Source organism: Notechis scutatus, chromosome 8 (genome assembly GCF_049901735.1).
Source record: "Notechis scutatus isolate UNSWTSFEM ecotype Mainland chromosome 8, rNotScu1.2, whole genome shotgun sequence".
Classification (NCBI taxonomy): domain Eukaryota; kingdom Metazoa; phylum Chordata; class Lepidosauria; order Squamata; family Elapidae; genus Notechis; species Notechis scutatus.
The window spans coordinates 8,356,265-8,368,697 of NC_142016.1; the positions used below are offsets into that span (position 1 = coordinate 8,356,265).

The window sequence follows — 12,433 nt, forward strand, 5'->3', positions numbered from 1 at the left end:
GGTTTTCTAGTCCAACCCTCTGCTCAAACAGGAGACCCTAAACTTTTCTGGACAAATTGCTCTCCAATCTCTTCTCAAAAACCTCCAGAGATGGAGCACCCACAACTTCTGGAGACGAGCCGTTCCACTGATTAACCATTCTTCCACTGTTTATACGAGATAGCCTTTAATCATCTTTGTCGCTCTTCTGTGCACTCTTTCTAGAATCTCAACCATTTTTTTATCATGGTGACAATGAATTTGATTCTCTCATGATATGAAATTCAGGGGCTGCAGATATACTCTGGGACATGTTTTCCTGGAAGCTGTGTCAATAAACACTATAGTGCAATGTTTTTCAATCTTGACTTGTGGATTTCAACTCCCACAATTTTCCCAGCCAGCAAACAGTGGTAGAATTAGTTGTTTACCACACCACTTTAAATAGGGGTCCTGATTTATCTTTCCCAAACTATCTAGGAATACTAAAATAACACATTGTTACTGATATTGTTGATACTGTCATGGGAGACTTCAAATTTGTTGTTCCGAATAGTCTTAATATATTTAAATAAGCAATTCCCAAAAGTGTTTAGAAGGGAGGATAGCAAACTTAGTGTCTTTTAAAAGGTGCCAGCTGTAGATGTGAGCTTGATGGTTAATCCTTTCATCTGGCATTCCAACTTGCTGGAGACTGGTATCCTGTGATTTTCTTATGAGGTATAGCCATCCAGAGTACTTGTGGGCAATCTCCTATCCTGTCTGAAGAACCAGTCTACTCACTGTTTCTCTGGTCTTTGCTGAGGTAATCGTCTCTGCATTCCATGGAGACACGTTTAGCTTGCCATGCCTCCGCTGGAAGTCATAGGTTGGTCTGTTTAAACCTGATCAACTAAGATTTATTCAGTAAATCATAATTAATGATATCATGCAGTGTAGAAATCTAGACCATGGGATTTATTATGTTCTTTCTTGGTCCTCTAGTTAGCCTTCTGAAACAAGTGTATGTATATGTTTAAATAGATAGGTACATAGAAAGAAAGTTTAATTATAGGTTATATAATTAAAGTACTGTATTAATGAATAAGAATTCTTAATTATATGAATTTTAATGTATTTTCTCCTCAGTAAATATAATGCTGTACATGATAGTATAAGCAGTAGGACAACACAGTACATTTCCTATTGGACACTGGTTTTAGATTTAGATTTTTTAAAATCCTGCCTTCATTATTTTCCCCAAAATATGAATTGTCACTCATATAAATTTGACTTGTGAGTCATTTGGCCTTTTGTGATCTTGTTTCTGCTTGCTTAAAAGGCTGAGTAATTTTCAGGTTCCTGCTACTATACTTTTGTATCGAGCTTTTCTTCCATGGTGAAAGAATGTTATTATAAATGTTATCCAAGCATTGCTTAGATTATGCAGATAGTAAAAATAAAAAGCTGCCCTCTATGTTTCTATTCTGCCTTTATTGTCATTTTACAGCTTAACCATAGCTGAAATATGCTTATCCTATAAAATATGCCCTACACGTTCAGCACCCTCACCTTCATACGGATCACTTTATATTATTTAGGAAAATAATAGTAATAGAAAACAGTAGTGATCAAGGAGCATTGGCATATCTAAAATAAAGGAATGATGTAGCAAATTAAAAGACTTGAACATATAAACCATACTACATGTTGGAAAAGGGAATGGAACTGAGTTTCGCTTATTAACTTGATTTAAAAACAAAAATCATAAGGGTTTGTTTGATGAACAAAGTTGATGCAGTTACAGTGGCTTATAAACTGTCTTATAACGGTACAAGTTGACAAAAACAAATATTGCATAACCTAACTTTTTTTTGTCCCCCACCGCCCCCGCACATTGCTTGCTTTTGCAGAGTGTCTAGTTAGCCAAATGACTTGTGTGCTGGCATGCTTAGCCAAATAAGTTAAAAACACAGTCACATAGTATGTTAAACTTCATTAATTTTAATTATCTTTTGTTTTTGTTGGCTTGGCATGTTGAACCTAGTCTCATTAGTTCTGGTTCTGTGGATAATGTGATTTCAGAAAATTAGAGAAACCCAACCAGAGTGCCATACAAATTTCTGACTTGTTGCTGTTAAATTAGCCTGGGGATTATTAATCAGAGTTTATCTTATTCTATGGACAGATTATGTCTAAAAGATGTTAAAAATCATAGATGTGAAAAAATGTTTGCTCAATGCAGAAATAATAGAATCAGAAATATGGATTTTTAAAAAGTGGGGGTTACAAAATAAACAAGGCATTCAATTGGAAATAAATATGACAAGAAAAAAATGTGGATTACAAGGTAGAGAAGAACCAAGAGAAGGATCCTGATAAGGAGTTTTTACTGGATAAAAAAAGAAGTTCGTTAATGCTTTGAAAATCAAAGGGAAAATACAAAAGACTAACCAAGATTTTACACTAATGACTTTACACTAAAGAGGCATATTAAAGTTTTGGGAATCTGTGATGGGAAAAAGACAACATCTGAATGAATTAAAAATCAAGATTGCTACAAGTAAAAGAAAGGAATACATACCCCTTTACAAACTTTTTGCTGAAAGTAGGGCTGAAAAGTTGATGATTTTGCATATAGAAAGGATGGGATATGGGGAGAAGAAATGAGGGTTTGTAACTTTATAGGGGTGACGAGTTATCTTTTTTAACTTGTTCTAATTAAGACTGGAAGTCATTTCTTCAGATATTTTTTCATTATTCTATTTCTTTCCTTTTTTCTAGTTTTCTTTGTACTTTTTATTCTTTCTTTTTGAGTTTAATCTGCATTTACTTTTACTATTTACTATACTTTACTAAATACTATTGTATTTAAAATCTTTAATTAAAAAATCTCAAACAGAGTAAGCCATTAACCATGGATTAATACTGGCAGTTGAATTCCCAGAACTGATTAAACCAAAAAGAAACACATTGTGGCTTAGTATGATGAGTGTAGATAATAAATACAGAATAACCGTGAGAAGGAAGTACAGACTTCAGGCGTATCCCAGGGTTATAAGTACAGATCTGATTTTAATAACACTTTTGTTCCATTTAACAGCAGCTACCAAGGAGGGGAAAGTTTCCTAATAACTCCAATAACTCTAAAATGTTCTAAAGAAAGACGACAATGGTATACTGATAGATATAAATATTAAAGTTTTTTTTCCCTGGATATAATGTATATATTTCACAGATTTCATGATGCTATGCCACTGTGTCCCTTGCCAAAGCATTGAATTGTTTAGTTATATTTCAGGAAGCCAATTTTGGTCCAGAAATAAAAATGTTCAGAAAGAAGAAAATTACTTAATGGAGTTATTTAAACAAAAGGAGATATTTAAATTCCTCTTAAATCTATCTTGATTTTTGTTTGATTGATGTGTTTCTACATCTCTGCTATGTACACCTTTTCCAAAAACACTTTTCTCTGAAACTTTTCAGGCACCAACTAAATTACTTTAAAATATACTATTAATACAGATTAGTAATTATATTAGTGACTCATAAAACTCTCCAGAAAGTTAAATACAGAGCCTTGCTTTGCAAACTACCCAATAACAGTAATACTCATAAGCACAGTGAATACTGCTTAGGCTTGAATCCTTTGGTGGCTTCATCTTATATTCTGACACTCTTCCTGGGAAGATTTTCTGACATGTTAGGTAGAAAACATCCTTATTTAAGATCCACAAAACTCAAGTACACACTTCAGTGCAACCAAATTTTTATCTGTATGCAAATGGCATTTAATCATAGCCTCAAATACACAGAAACATAATCCAGCAACCAAGGAAAATATGGGGGAAGAGAGGGAAACTCCACTATCACAACTTTATCAACCACTGCCTCAGATCAGATGTAAGTTCATTTCCAGATATTAGTTTCTGCAAACAAGAGTTTTTGTGTATGTGATGGATAGAAGTAAGGAATCAAAACATTATCTTTGGTGTTTGAAAAGTCTCTTGTACCTAGCAAGGAACTTGCACAAATCTTGTGTACTTGTTAGTGTGTCAAGCTATTTTGAAATAAGCAAAGATTCATCTGAAAACTACTGCACATTATCAGTCATTCTTAATTATCTTCAGTACTAATTTTATAGAGAATCCTCTATTCAGTGACTGTTTAGAATCCAAAAACTGAGCCATGAACTAGCCAATCACATTTAACTGCATCATGTGAACCCAATCTGTGTGTGCATTGTTGAAACTGGATTAGCTGAAACCATGATTAAGTTAATCATGGTGCATAAGTCATGTGAATACAGCCAGATTTACAGTTTGACATTAAGTTTGAATCAATGCCAAGACATTTTAAAATATACTGTGACATGCCAACCTAGTTCAGAGTGCAACTTTCGTGGATTTACTGAGAGCATTAAAGTAAAGTAAAATAATAGCTGAGAGCCAATTTGGTGCAGTGATTAAGACATCAGCTAGAAACTGGGAGACTGTGAGTTCTAGTCCTCCCTTGGGCATAAAGCCAGCTGGGGGACCATAGGCCAGCCGCTTTTTTTCAGTCCTAGGAGGCGGTAATGCAAACCACTTCTGAAAAACCTGGCCAAGAAAACTACAGGGACTTGCCCAAGCAGTCTCTGAGAATTGAACAGTAATAACAACAACTACTAAGGATTTGAAAGAAATAAAGGAAACTTCCGCAGAAAGGAAATTTGGATAGAAAAACCCTTATAACTATTTATGTATATAAATAAGCATAATATTGGGTTTTTTTCTAGCCACAGGAGGGTTGCAATTACCTCTTAGTTAAGCAGCCTAAGAAACTCACCAGGATACAAAGTTACAATTCTAATAACGTTAAACAAATTCTACTGCTTTTCAACATATATTAAACATGTTTTACTACCATTTTTCAAAAAAATTATAGCAGCTTTATCAGCTCTAACGTTTACACTCATTTGCCGTGATTCATACTCATGGGCACTGGAGTCATTACTACGATTAGGCAGGTCCATCACTCTATTTTTCTGGGTTATTTTAGGTTTCAGTCTCTACACTTCCTCACACATCTATGTTCCATCTAAATTTTTGCAACGTAGTTTTACAAAGTATTAAAATTTACCTTTGGAATACCTGTAGATTTTACAGTGTTTTATAGTGTTATAGACACTTACATTTATGACTATATGTATATTTTATTGTTTTATATAGATTTATATATGCACAAAATGCCAGTTGTACAGATATAATCTAAAACTACATGGTTGATTATTAATCTTAATATTTATAATCATGTTTGCCGGCTGCCATCACTTTGGCTCAAGGTTGACTCATCCTTCCAAGGTTGGTAAAATGAGGACCCAGATTGGTGGGGGCAATTTGCTGACTCTGTAAACCGCTTAGAGCGGGCTGTGAAGCACTGTGAAAGGGTATAAGAGCTATCGCTATATTGGTGTTATATTTTTATATTTATGTTAGCAGTTTACATTTCATTCTTACAGCATGTAGTTCAGAATGTTTGGCACAATGTTGTTTTAATTTTAGTACTGAAAACATTTTTTTTTTAAAGTCAATTGGACTGAGATGGACGGCTACAGAAATTGAATAAATGAATTTTGTTGGCCAATGACCAAAATGATGGAGGAACCAAAAGAGGAGGAAGAGGGTTCGAGCTCTGTTTCAACTCTCCATCTGCATGGAAAATTTGTGTGTTGTGGGAGTGTTTCTCAGGGTGCTTTTTTAAAAAATTAAGCTTAAATACAAATCTAGTTAGGAAATTAAACAGCAAATTCTGGATGCGACCCAGCAATGTCCTAAAGGGTGTCAAACTCGCAGTTATGTTGTCTTGATGTATCGCAACTGTTTTCTCCTTCGCTAAAACGGCTGGGTGTGGCCAGCATGTGATGCATCCAGCCCACGAGTTTGATACCCCTGTCCTAAAGTATGAAAAAAACAACACATATATACTGCAAAGGTTATCCCTCTAGATGACATCAATGGCTACTCAGTACAGTAGACTGTGGCCCAATTCATACAATTTGCTATGTTACATTATAATATGGATTGTTGGTTTTCACTTAATGATGTTTGTAAAGCATTGTTTATGGATTAATGGGTTGAATTAAGTCATACAGTGTCACATTTTTTTTTTAAGTTAGCTGCAAATAGTCACACTAAATATGTGTTGTATTGTAAGGAACACTGACTTCAAAATAGCTGTGAATAAATAAATATTAAAAATCCATCTCTCATTGCAGAAAAGGATAATATTGAAATCTATGAAGATCATGAATTGAAAACAAATAATGTGACTGATGATCATAACTGAAAATTTAAATATTTGCTTCTATTAGTCAATGTTGCTTGTAACTAATCTAGACTGTGATTTAAATAATACTAAAGATTTGTAATTGTAGGAATGATTATAAAATTTCAGTTTTTGTGCAACTATGTCAGCTCTCATGTTGATAACTTGAAAAGCTGCTGTCTCTTCATTAAACAATTGATTTAAACAGTGATAACTGAAGAAAGCAGTTGCCATCATTTATTCCATTATACCTTGAAATTTATACTGGTATTAAAGTCTTCAAAACTCATTCAATAAAAAGTCAAGTAGTTCTAGATATCCAATAATAGTACGTGATTTCTAAGCATGTTTGAGAAGCAGATAGAGAACAGATTTACTCTCACTTCAAAATCTCTCAAGTCAGCTAATCAAAATATTCCTAAATTTTGAGCTATTGTGCCTAAAGCAATTAAGCAGATTTCTCCAACTTATGTCAGTTAGGTGAGAGTAGCTTCTATGGTTCCACAATATTTCAGCAAACTTTGTGTCGCATAGTACTGATGTTTAAATGTACTACACTGGGTTGACCAATACTATGCCTGCCAATATGTAACAGAAAATGCAATTTTCAGGGGGAATAAGTAGGTTTCTCCCAATGACCCATCGCCTTATGCAATTTTTATATCAGAATAGGCAATAAGAAGCTGTAGCATATATTAGAGTATCTATTTCACAACAGAAATAGTTTCTTCTATAAATATTTCAGTTCTCATCCTTTAGAATAATAAGATACTAAGCGCCCCATTATTATATCCAGGATGCTCACTGCCACAAAAATACCTCATCTTTATTCTACTGAAATGATACATCAGAGCAAGAGCGCATGCACACACACACACACAATTTACAATAATGGTGTTTGGGTATACCAGTGCTTTTCAACAGTATGCTGGAGAAGATAGTGGGAACTGAACTCTATTGCCCACCTTTAAGGTTGAAAAACAGTACCCTGTACTAATTTACTTCCAAAGCACATAGAAACCCATTCCCCTTCTTCATTCAACAGTTCCAAGTCTGCAGGTCCATATTTATTGGAATATGCCATTTAATAAAAAGGTGTACAATAGTCATCTATTTCATGGCAATGCAATGTTCCTTTAACAGGTAAGGAGTGCTCCACAAACCTTTTCTCCCAGTCCAAACTTAAGCATGAAACTCCACCCCCTTCTCACCTGTTATACAGTCCCCTATAAGTCAACTCACCCACCCTCCCATTTTATCCCCTTCCCCAACCTGTGTCCTCTAGAAGGGGAGAAGCTAGATTGTAATTCCCATAGCTCTCAACCAGCACAGCTGAGAGTTGTGGGACTAGTGAGAATTAAGGAAGCCATAACCCCAAACAGCTGGATGGCACCAGTTTGGGAGAACGTTTAGGTCCCTCATCTCTTCATAAAGTTTCAGGTGGTTTACTGAACCCCAAACACATGAAAATAATTTAATAAATGCTACTTTAATAGCACTATTACTATTAATACTAATCATAGCAATTAATAGAGACCTGAAGGCATTCAAGCTGTCTATCAAATCCTGGGTAACTCTGTCCCACTACTAGGCGCCTCATCTTCAAGACTAGGGAGTGGTCCTTATGGAGAGACCCTAAAACAGGGGTCTCCAACCTTGGCAACTTTAAGACTTGTGGACTTCAACTCCCAGAATTCCTCAGCCAGCTTTGCTGGCTGAGGAATTCTGGGAGTTGAAGTCCACATGTCTTAAAGTTGCCAAGGTTGGAGACTCCTGCCCTAAAAGATTCACTGACCCCAATCATGTGGCTATAACCCACCATTATTTTTTTTTATAAATAAAGGCAGCAAACATACTTTCCTACCGGTATTTTCGACGGCTTATCTTACGATAACGATACTGACGATCATTTATATCGACCCCTTTAATAACACACACACAGACTCGCACCATTCACTGACACTCCCCCCCTTTTGACTTCATTTACGGTTATTTTGGACCGTCCCTTGGGGGTCGATATTGACCACTCTTGGATCCCCGGTTGAAGCCAAAGAGCCCACTTCTGCCTCGGTTCCGAAGAGCAGCCCAGACATGCGGGAGGCGAATTCTGGGAGAAGCCAGGGAGTCTCCCCAAGGGCCGCTCTCCCTCTTGCGCTTTCCGGGGAGTAATGAGGCCATAGGAAAAGGCTTTCTCATCTCATCTCCTCGCCGAGTCCGACGTTACCGATGTCCCCCTCCTCCGCCTCACCTGCGCTGCCGATTTCCATTCATGGACTCGGCGCGGCCGCTCTGTGGGATGGGGGCCGCTCCGGTTCTTTCTCTCGTCTTCTGCTCACGCCGTCCCGGTCCGGACCGGCCGGGCCTGAGGGGGCGACGGAGGATTCTCCTCTTCTTCTTCCTCCTCCTCTTCTTCTGCCTCGCAGCCCGAAGTCGCGTCGCCCTTTTCTTCTTGTGCTGCTGCCTCAGCCCAATCCGGCCTTTTCGGTCAGCTGCGGGCTCCGGAGGTGGCCGAGCAGGCGGAAATTGCGTGGCCGCCCGCAGCCCAGCTCGACCGCTGCTCCGCCGCTCACCGACTGAGGGGATCTGAAGGAGCCAAGCTCTGAGGAGAGCGGTCTTCGGCGTTTGAGGGGGCGCGCATGCGCCACCGCACTCTTCCCCGCTCGTCCCGGAAATTCTCCCTCCTATTTCTCGACTCTTTGGTTAGGAGCTGCTCTTCAACCTCCCTGAGCGCCTGGAGAAGAGGGGGACGATCTATATACGCCTTACACTCACCGGATGGCGCGCATGCGTATTTTAACTTCTGTTCCGGGCTCCGGAAGTCCCTCCTCGACTTCACAGACTTCTGCTCTATAATTCCTTCCTCCCGCGCAAGTTCGCGCTTTACTCACTGCGCACGCGCGACTGTTTTTTCTGGTCCGCTCCTCCGAAGGCGGCGGAGAGGCGGAGTTTCTAGCAGAGGAGGAGGAAGCGTGGATTTTTTTTTATCATTTGTTGCTTAGGCGGAGTGATCCAATGACGGAGAGTTTCGAGTTCGAATCTAGGTTGCTCCTTTATTATTTTTATTGATAACCAGCAATAATAAACGATAAATGAGCAGCGGAATTAACTAACATTAGTGGTCAATGTCTGGAATACTCTGCCTGACTCGGGTTTCTTCCCCAAACCCCAAAAACTTAAACCTTACACTGTCTACTATTGACCTCACCCCTTTCCTAAGAGGCCTGTATAAGTGCATAAGCGCACCAACGTGCCTACCGTCCCTGTCCTATTGTTTCTTTTATTTTTCTTATATGTACCCATTTCATTTATTCATAACTATGTATATACTTATACCTATTATCTTGTAAGCAATTGACAAATCAAATAAATATAATTAAATAAATAAACATTTGCTTCTTTAATCCTAGCTGCCTCTGCGTGAATTTGAATTCTACAACCAGAGTTGCTTTTCTTTTCTCACCATAGCTGGATGGAATAAGCCAATTTAACACATTGCACGAACCAAATATAATTTGTCTGCTGTACTTTTCTTTCCAACCACATTTTTTTTGGTAAAAATCAGTAACTGGAATGGCCATCGGAATATTGATGAAATCTGCAGATTAAATGAAAATAGATGAGAGATTTAGTTCTGGAAGTTGGAAATAACATTCAGAGCAATTTGGGGAAGAGAAAAGGGCTGAAAGCATCAGAATAAAATTAATCAAGAGGCAAATGCATAGGTATATATTTTTTAAATAGTAAAGTTACCATTGAGTCATAGAATGGAAAGGCTGAAGAAGTTTTGGAAAGGCTGTTTTAGTGTTTCTTAAACTTTTTCTTTCCTGGACCCCTCCCACTTTTAACAATTATGGAGTAATCTCCAATAAAATAACTCTTTTTTTCTGTGGAGGGAATTTGTTGATATTTAGCATACCACCAGGCTCAAGGTTGACTCAGCCTTCCATCCTTCCGAGGTGGGTCAAATGAGGACCCAGACTGTTGGGGGCAATAGGCTCACTCTGTAAACCACTTAGAGAGGGCTGCAAAGCACTGTAAAGCGGTATATAAGTCTAAGTGCTATTGCTATATTAAAAATCAAAATCGAATGCATTCATAAAATACTGAACGGTGTAAAAATCACATTATTAAACCCGTTATTATTCTTCATGAAAAAACCCAATTTTTAACAAAATACAACTTAGGCCACAGAGTGGTCAATGTCTGGAATACTCTACCTGACTCTGTGGTTTCTTCCCCAAACCCCAAAAACTTTAACCTTAGACTGTCTACTATTGACCTCACCCCTTTCCTAAGAGGTCTGTAGGGGGCGTGCATAAGCGCACCAACGTCCCTACCGTCCCTATCCTATTGTTTCTTTTTATTTTTCTTATATGTATCCATTTCATGTATTCATAACGATGGATATACTTATACCCATTATCTTGTAAGCAATTGACAAATCAAATCAAATCAAATAAATAAATAAAGTCAGCGTGGGGTTTGCTCCCTGTTTATATACAGTAGTTTGCCCTGCCAGTTTTGGGGAGGAGTATTTTATTATCTTTTATGTATACTGAGAGCATTTCCACCAAGACAAATTCCTTGTGTGTCCAGTCGCACTTGGCCAATAAAGAATTCTATTCTATTCTACTTATATTGTTTCTACAAATAACTCAAGATGGTGAACATATCTAAAACATTTTCCTCCCATTTTCTCCACCGCAACCACCCTGTGAAGTAGGTTGGGCTGAGTGACAAGGTCTGGCCCATTCTCCCAGCTAGTTTTCATCCCTAAGGCAGGACTCCTGGTTTCTAGTCTAGTGCTTTAACAACTAGACCAAACTGGCTTCTGTATGGTCTTCTCCTTGGTAGCTTTCCCTTGTCAGGGTATCGATTAGGGCAGGGGTCTCCAACCTTGGCAACTTTAATACTTGTGGACTTCAACTCCCAGAATTCAAGGTTGGAGACCCCTGGATTAGGGAACGACTAAGGAGAAAATCACACTCCTAAAAATTCACCTCGCTGGTTTCTGCCCGATCCTCTAGCTTGTTAAAGGTCCTCCTGAATCTTCCTATTGTTCCGTAAGGGGTTGCTATTCTTTGGAATATTATATTGGGTTACCAACTATGAGTTGGACTGGGTGCAAAACTGAATACTAGTAGTCGTTGACTTACAACAGTTCATTTAGCAACTGTTTGAAGTTACAACGGCACCGGGAAGTGACTTATGACCATTTTTTAACACCAGCATCCCAATGATCACGTGATTTCCATTTGGATCAGTGGTGGGGTTCAAAAATTTTTACTACTGGTTGTGTGGGTGTGGCCTGGTGGGCATGTCATGGCTTGGTGGGCATGGCAAAGGAAGGATACTGTAAAATCCCATTCCCTCCCCACTTCACTAACCTGCTTTCCAGCTCCGTTCTCCTGTTCAGGGCAACAAAAGAAACCCAGCCAATCAGCTGGGACTCGGGAGGCAGAGAATAGATGGGGGCGGGGCCAGTCAGAGGTGGCATTTTCCGGTTCTCTTAACTACTCAAAATTTCCGCTACCGGTTCTCCAGAAATTGCTCGGAACCTGCTGAATACCACCTCTGATTTGGATGCTTGAGAACTGGTTCATATTTATGACGGTCACAACATCCCGAGGTCGTTATCATCTTTTGCACCCTTTTGACAAGCAAAAGTCAGTGAGGAAGCCAGATTCACTTAAAAAACGTGCAACTAATTTAACCACTCCAGTGACTCACTTAACAATGTGGCATGGAAAGTTGTAAAATGGGGAAAAACTCACTTTACAAATGCCTCAATTAGCAACATAAATTCTGGCCTCAGTTGTGGTGGTCAGTTAAGGACTACCCATAGTTTTCAGGTGCACTAAGAGAAAGTACAATGTCCAAATTACAGGACTTACAAACTCAGAGTTTCATTTTATTCTGCTTTGATCAGACTCTGCTGCATTACCCTCAACTTCTGAGCACTGTATTTTAAGAGCAACATTCAGAGAAATTGGAAGATTGAGAAAAGGGAAATGAAATGATCAGGGCCTAAAAACCAGGCACAGTGATTCAAGGAAGTAGGAATGTTAGTGTCGAGAAGAAAAATGATAGCATTCTTCAAATACTTGAAAAGGCATCAAACAAGAACTTGAGACCTATTGTGTTTTATCCAGAGTTGCATGACCCAAAA

The 12,433-nt window shown here is 38.4% G+C and overlaps 1 protein-coding gene across 1 annotated transcript in view; it reads right to left on the bottom strand.

Moving 5' to 3' along the window:
* The window catches only part of AGO3 (argonaute RISC catalytic component 3), a 48,624-nt gene extending 39,587 nt beyond the window's left edge, over positions 1-9,037 (bottom strand). The window contains exon 1 of the mRNA XM_087970562.1: positions 8,513-9,037. Within this exon, the coding sequence (XP_087826688.1) occupies positions 8,513-8,531 (19 nt within the window). The 5' untranslated portion in view covers positions 8,532-9,037. The remainder of the gene's footprint in view (positions 1-8,512) is intronic.
* Between the last annotated feature and the right edge of the window lie 3,396 nt (positions 9,038-12,433).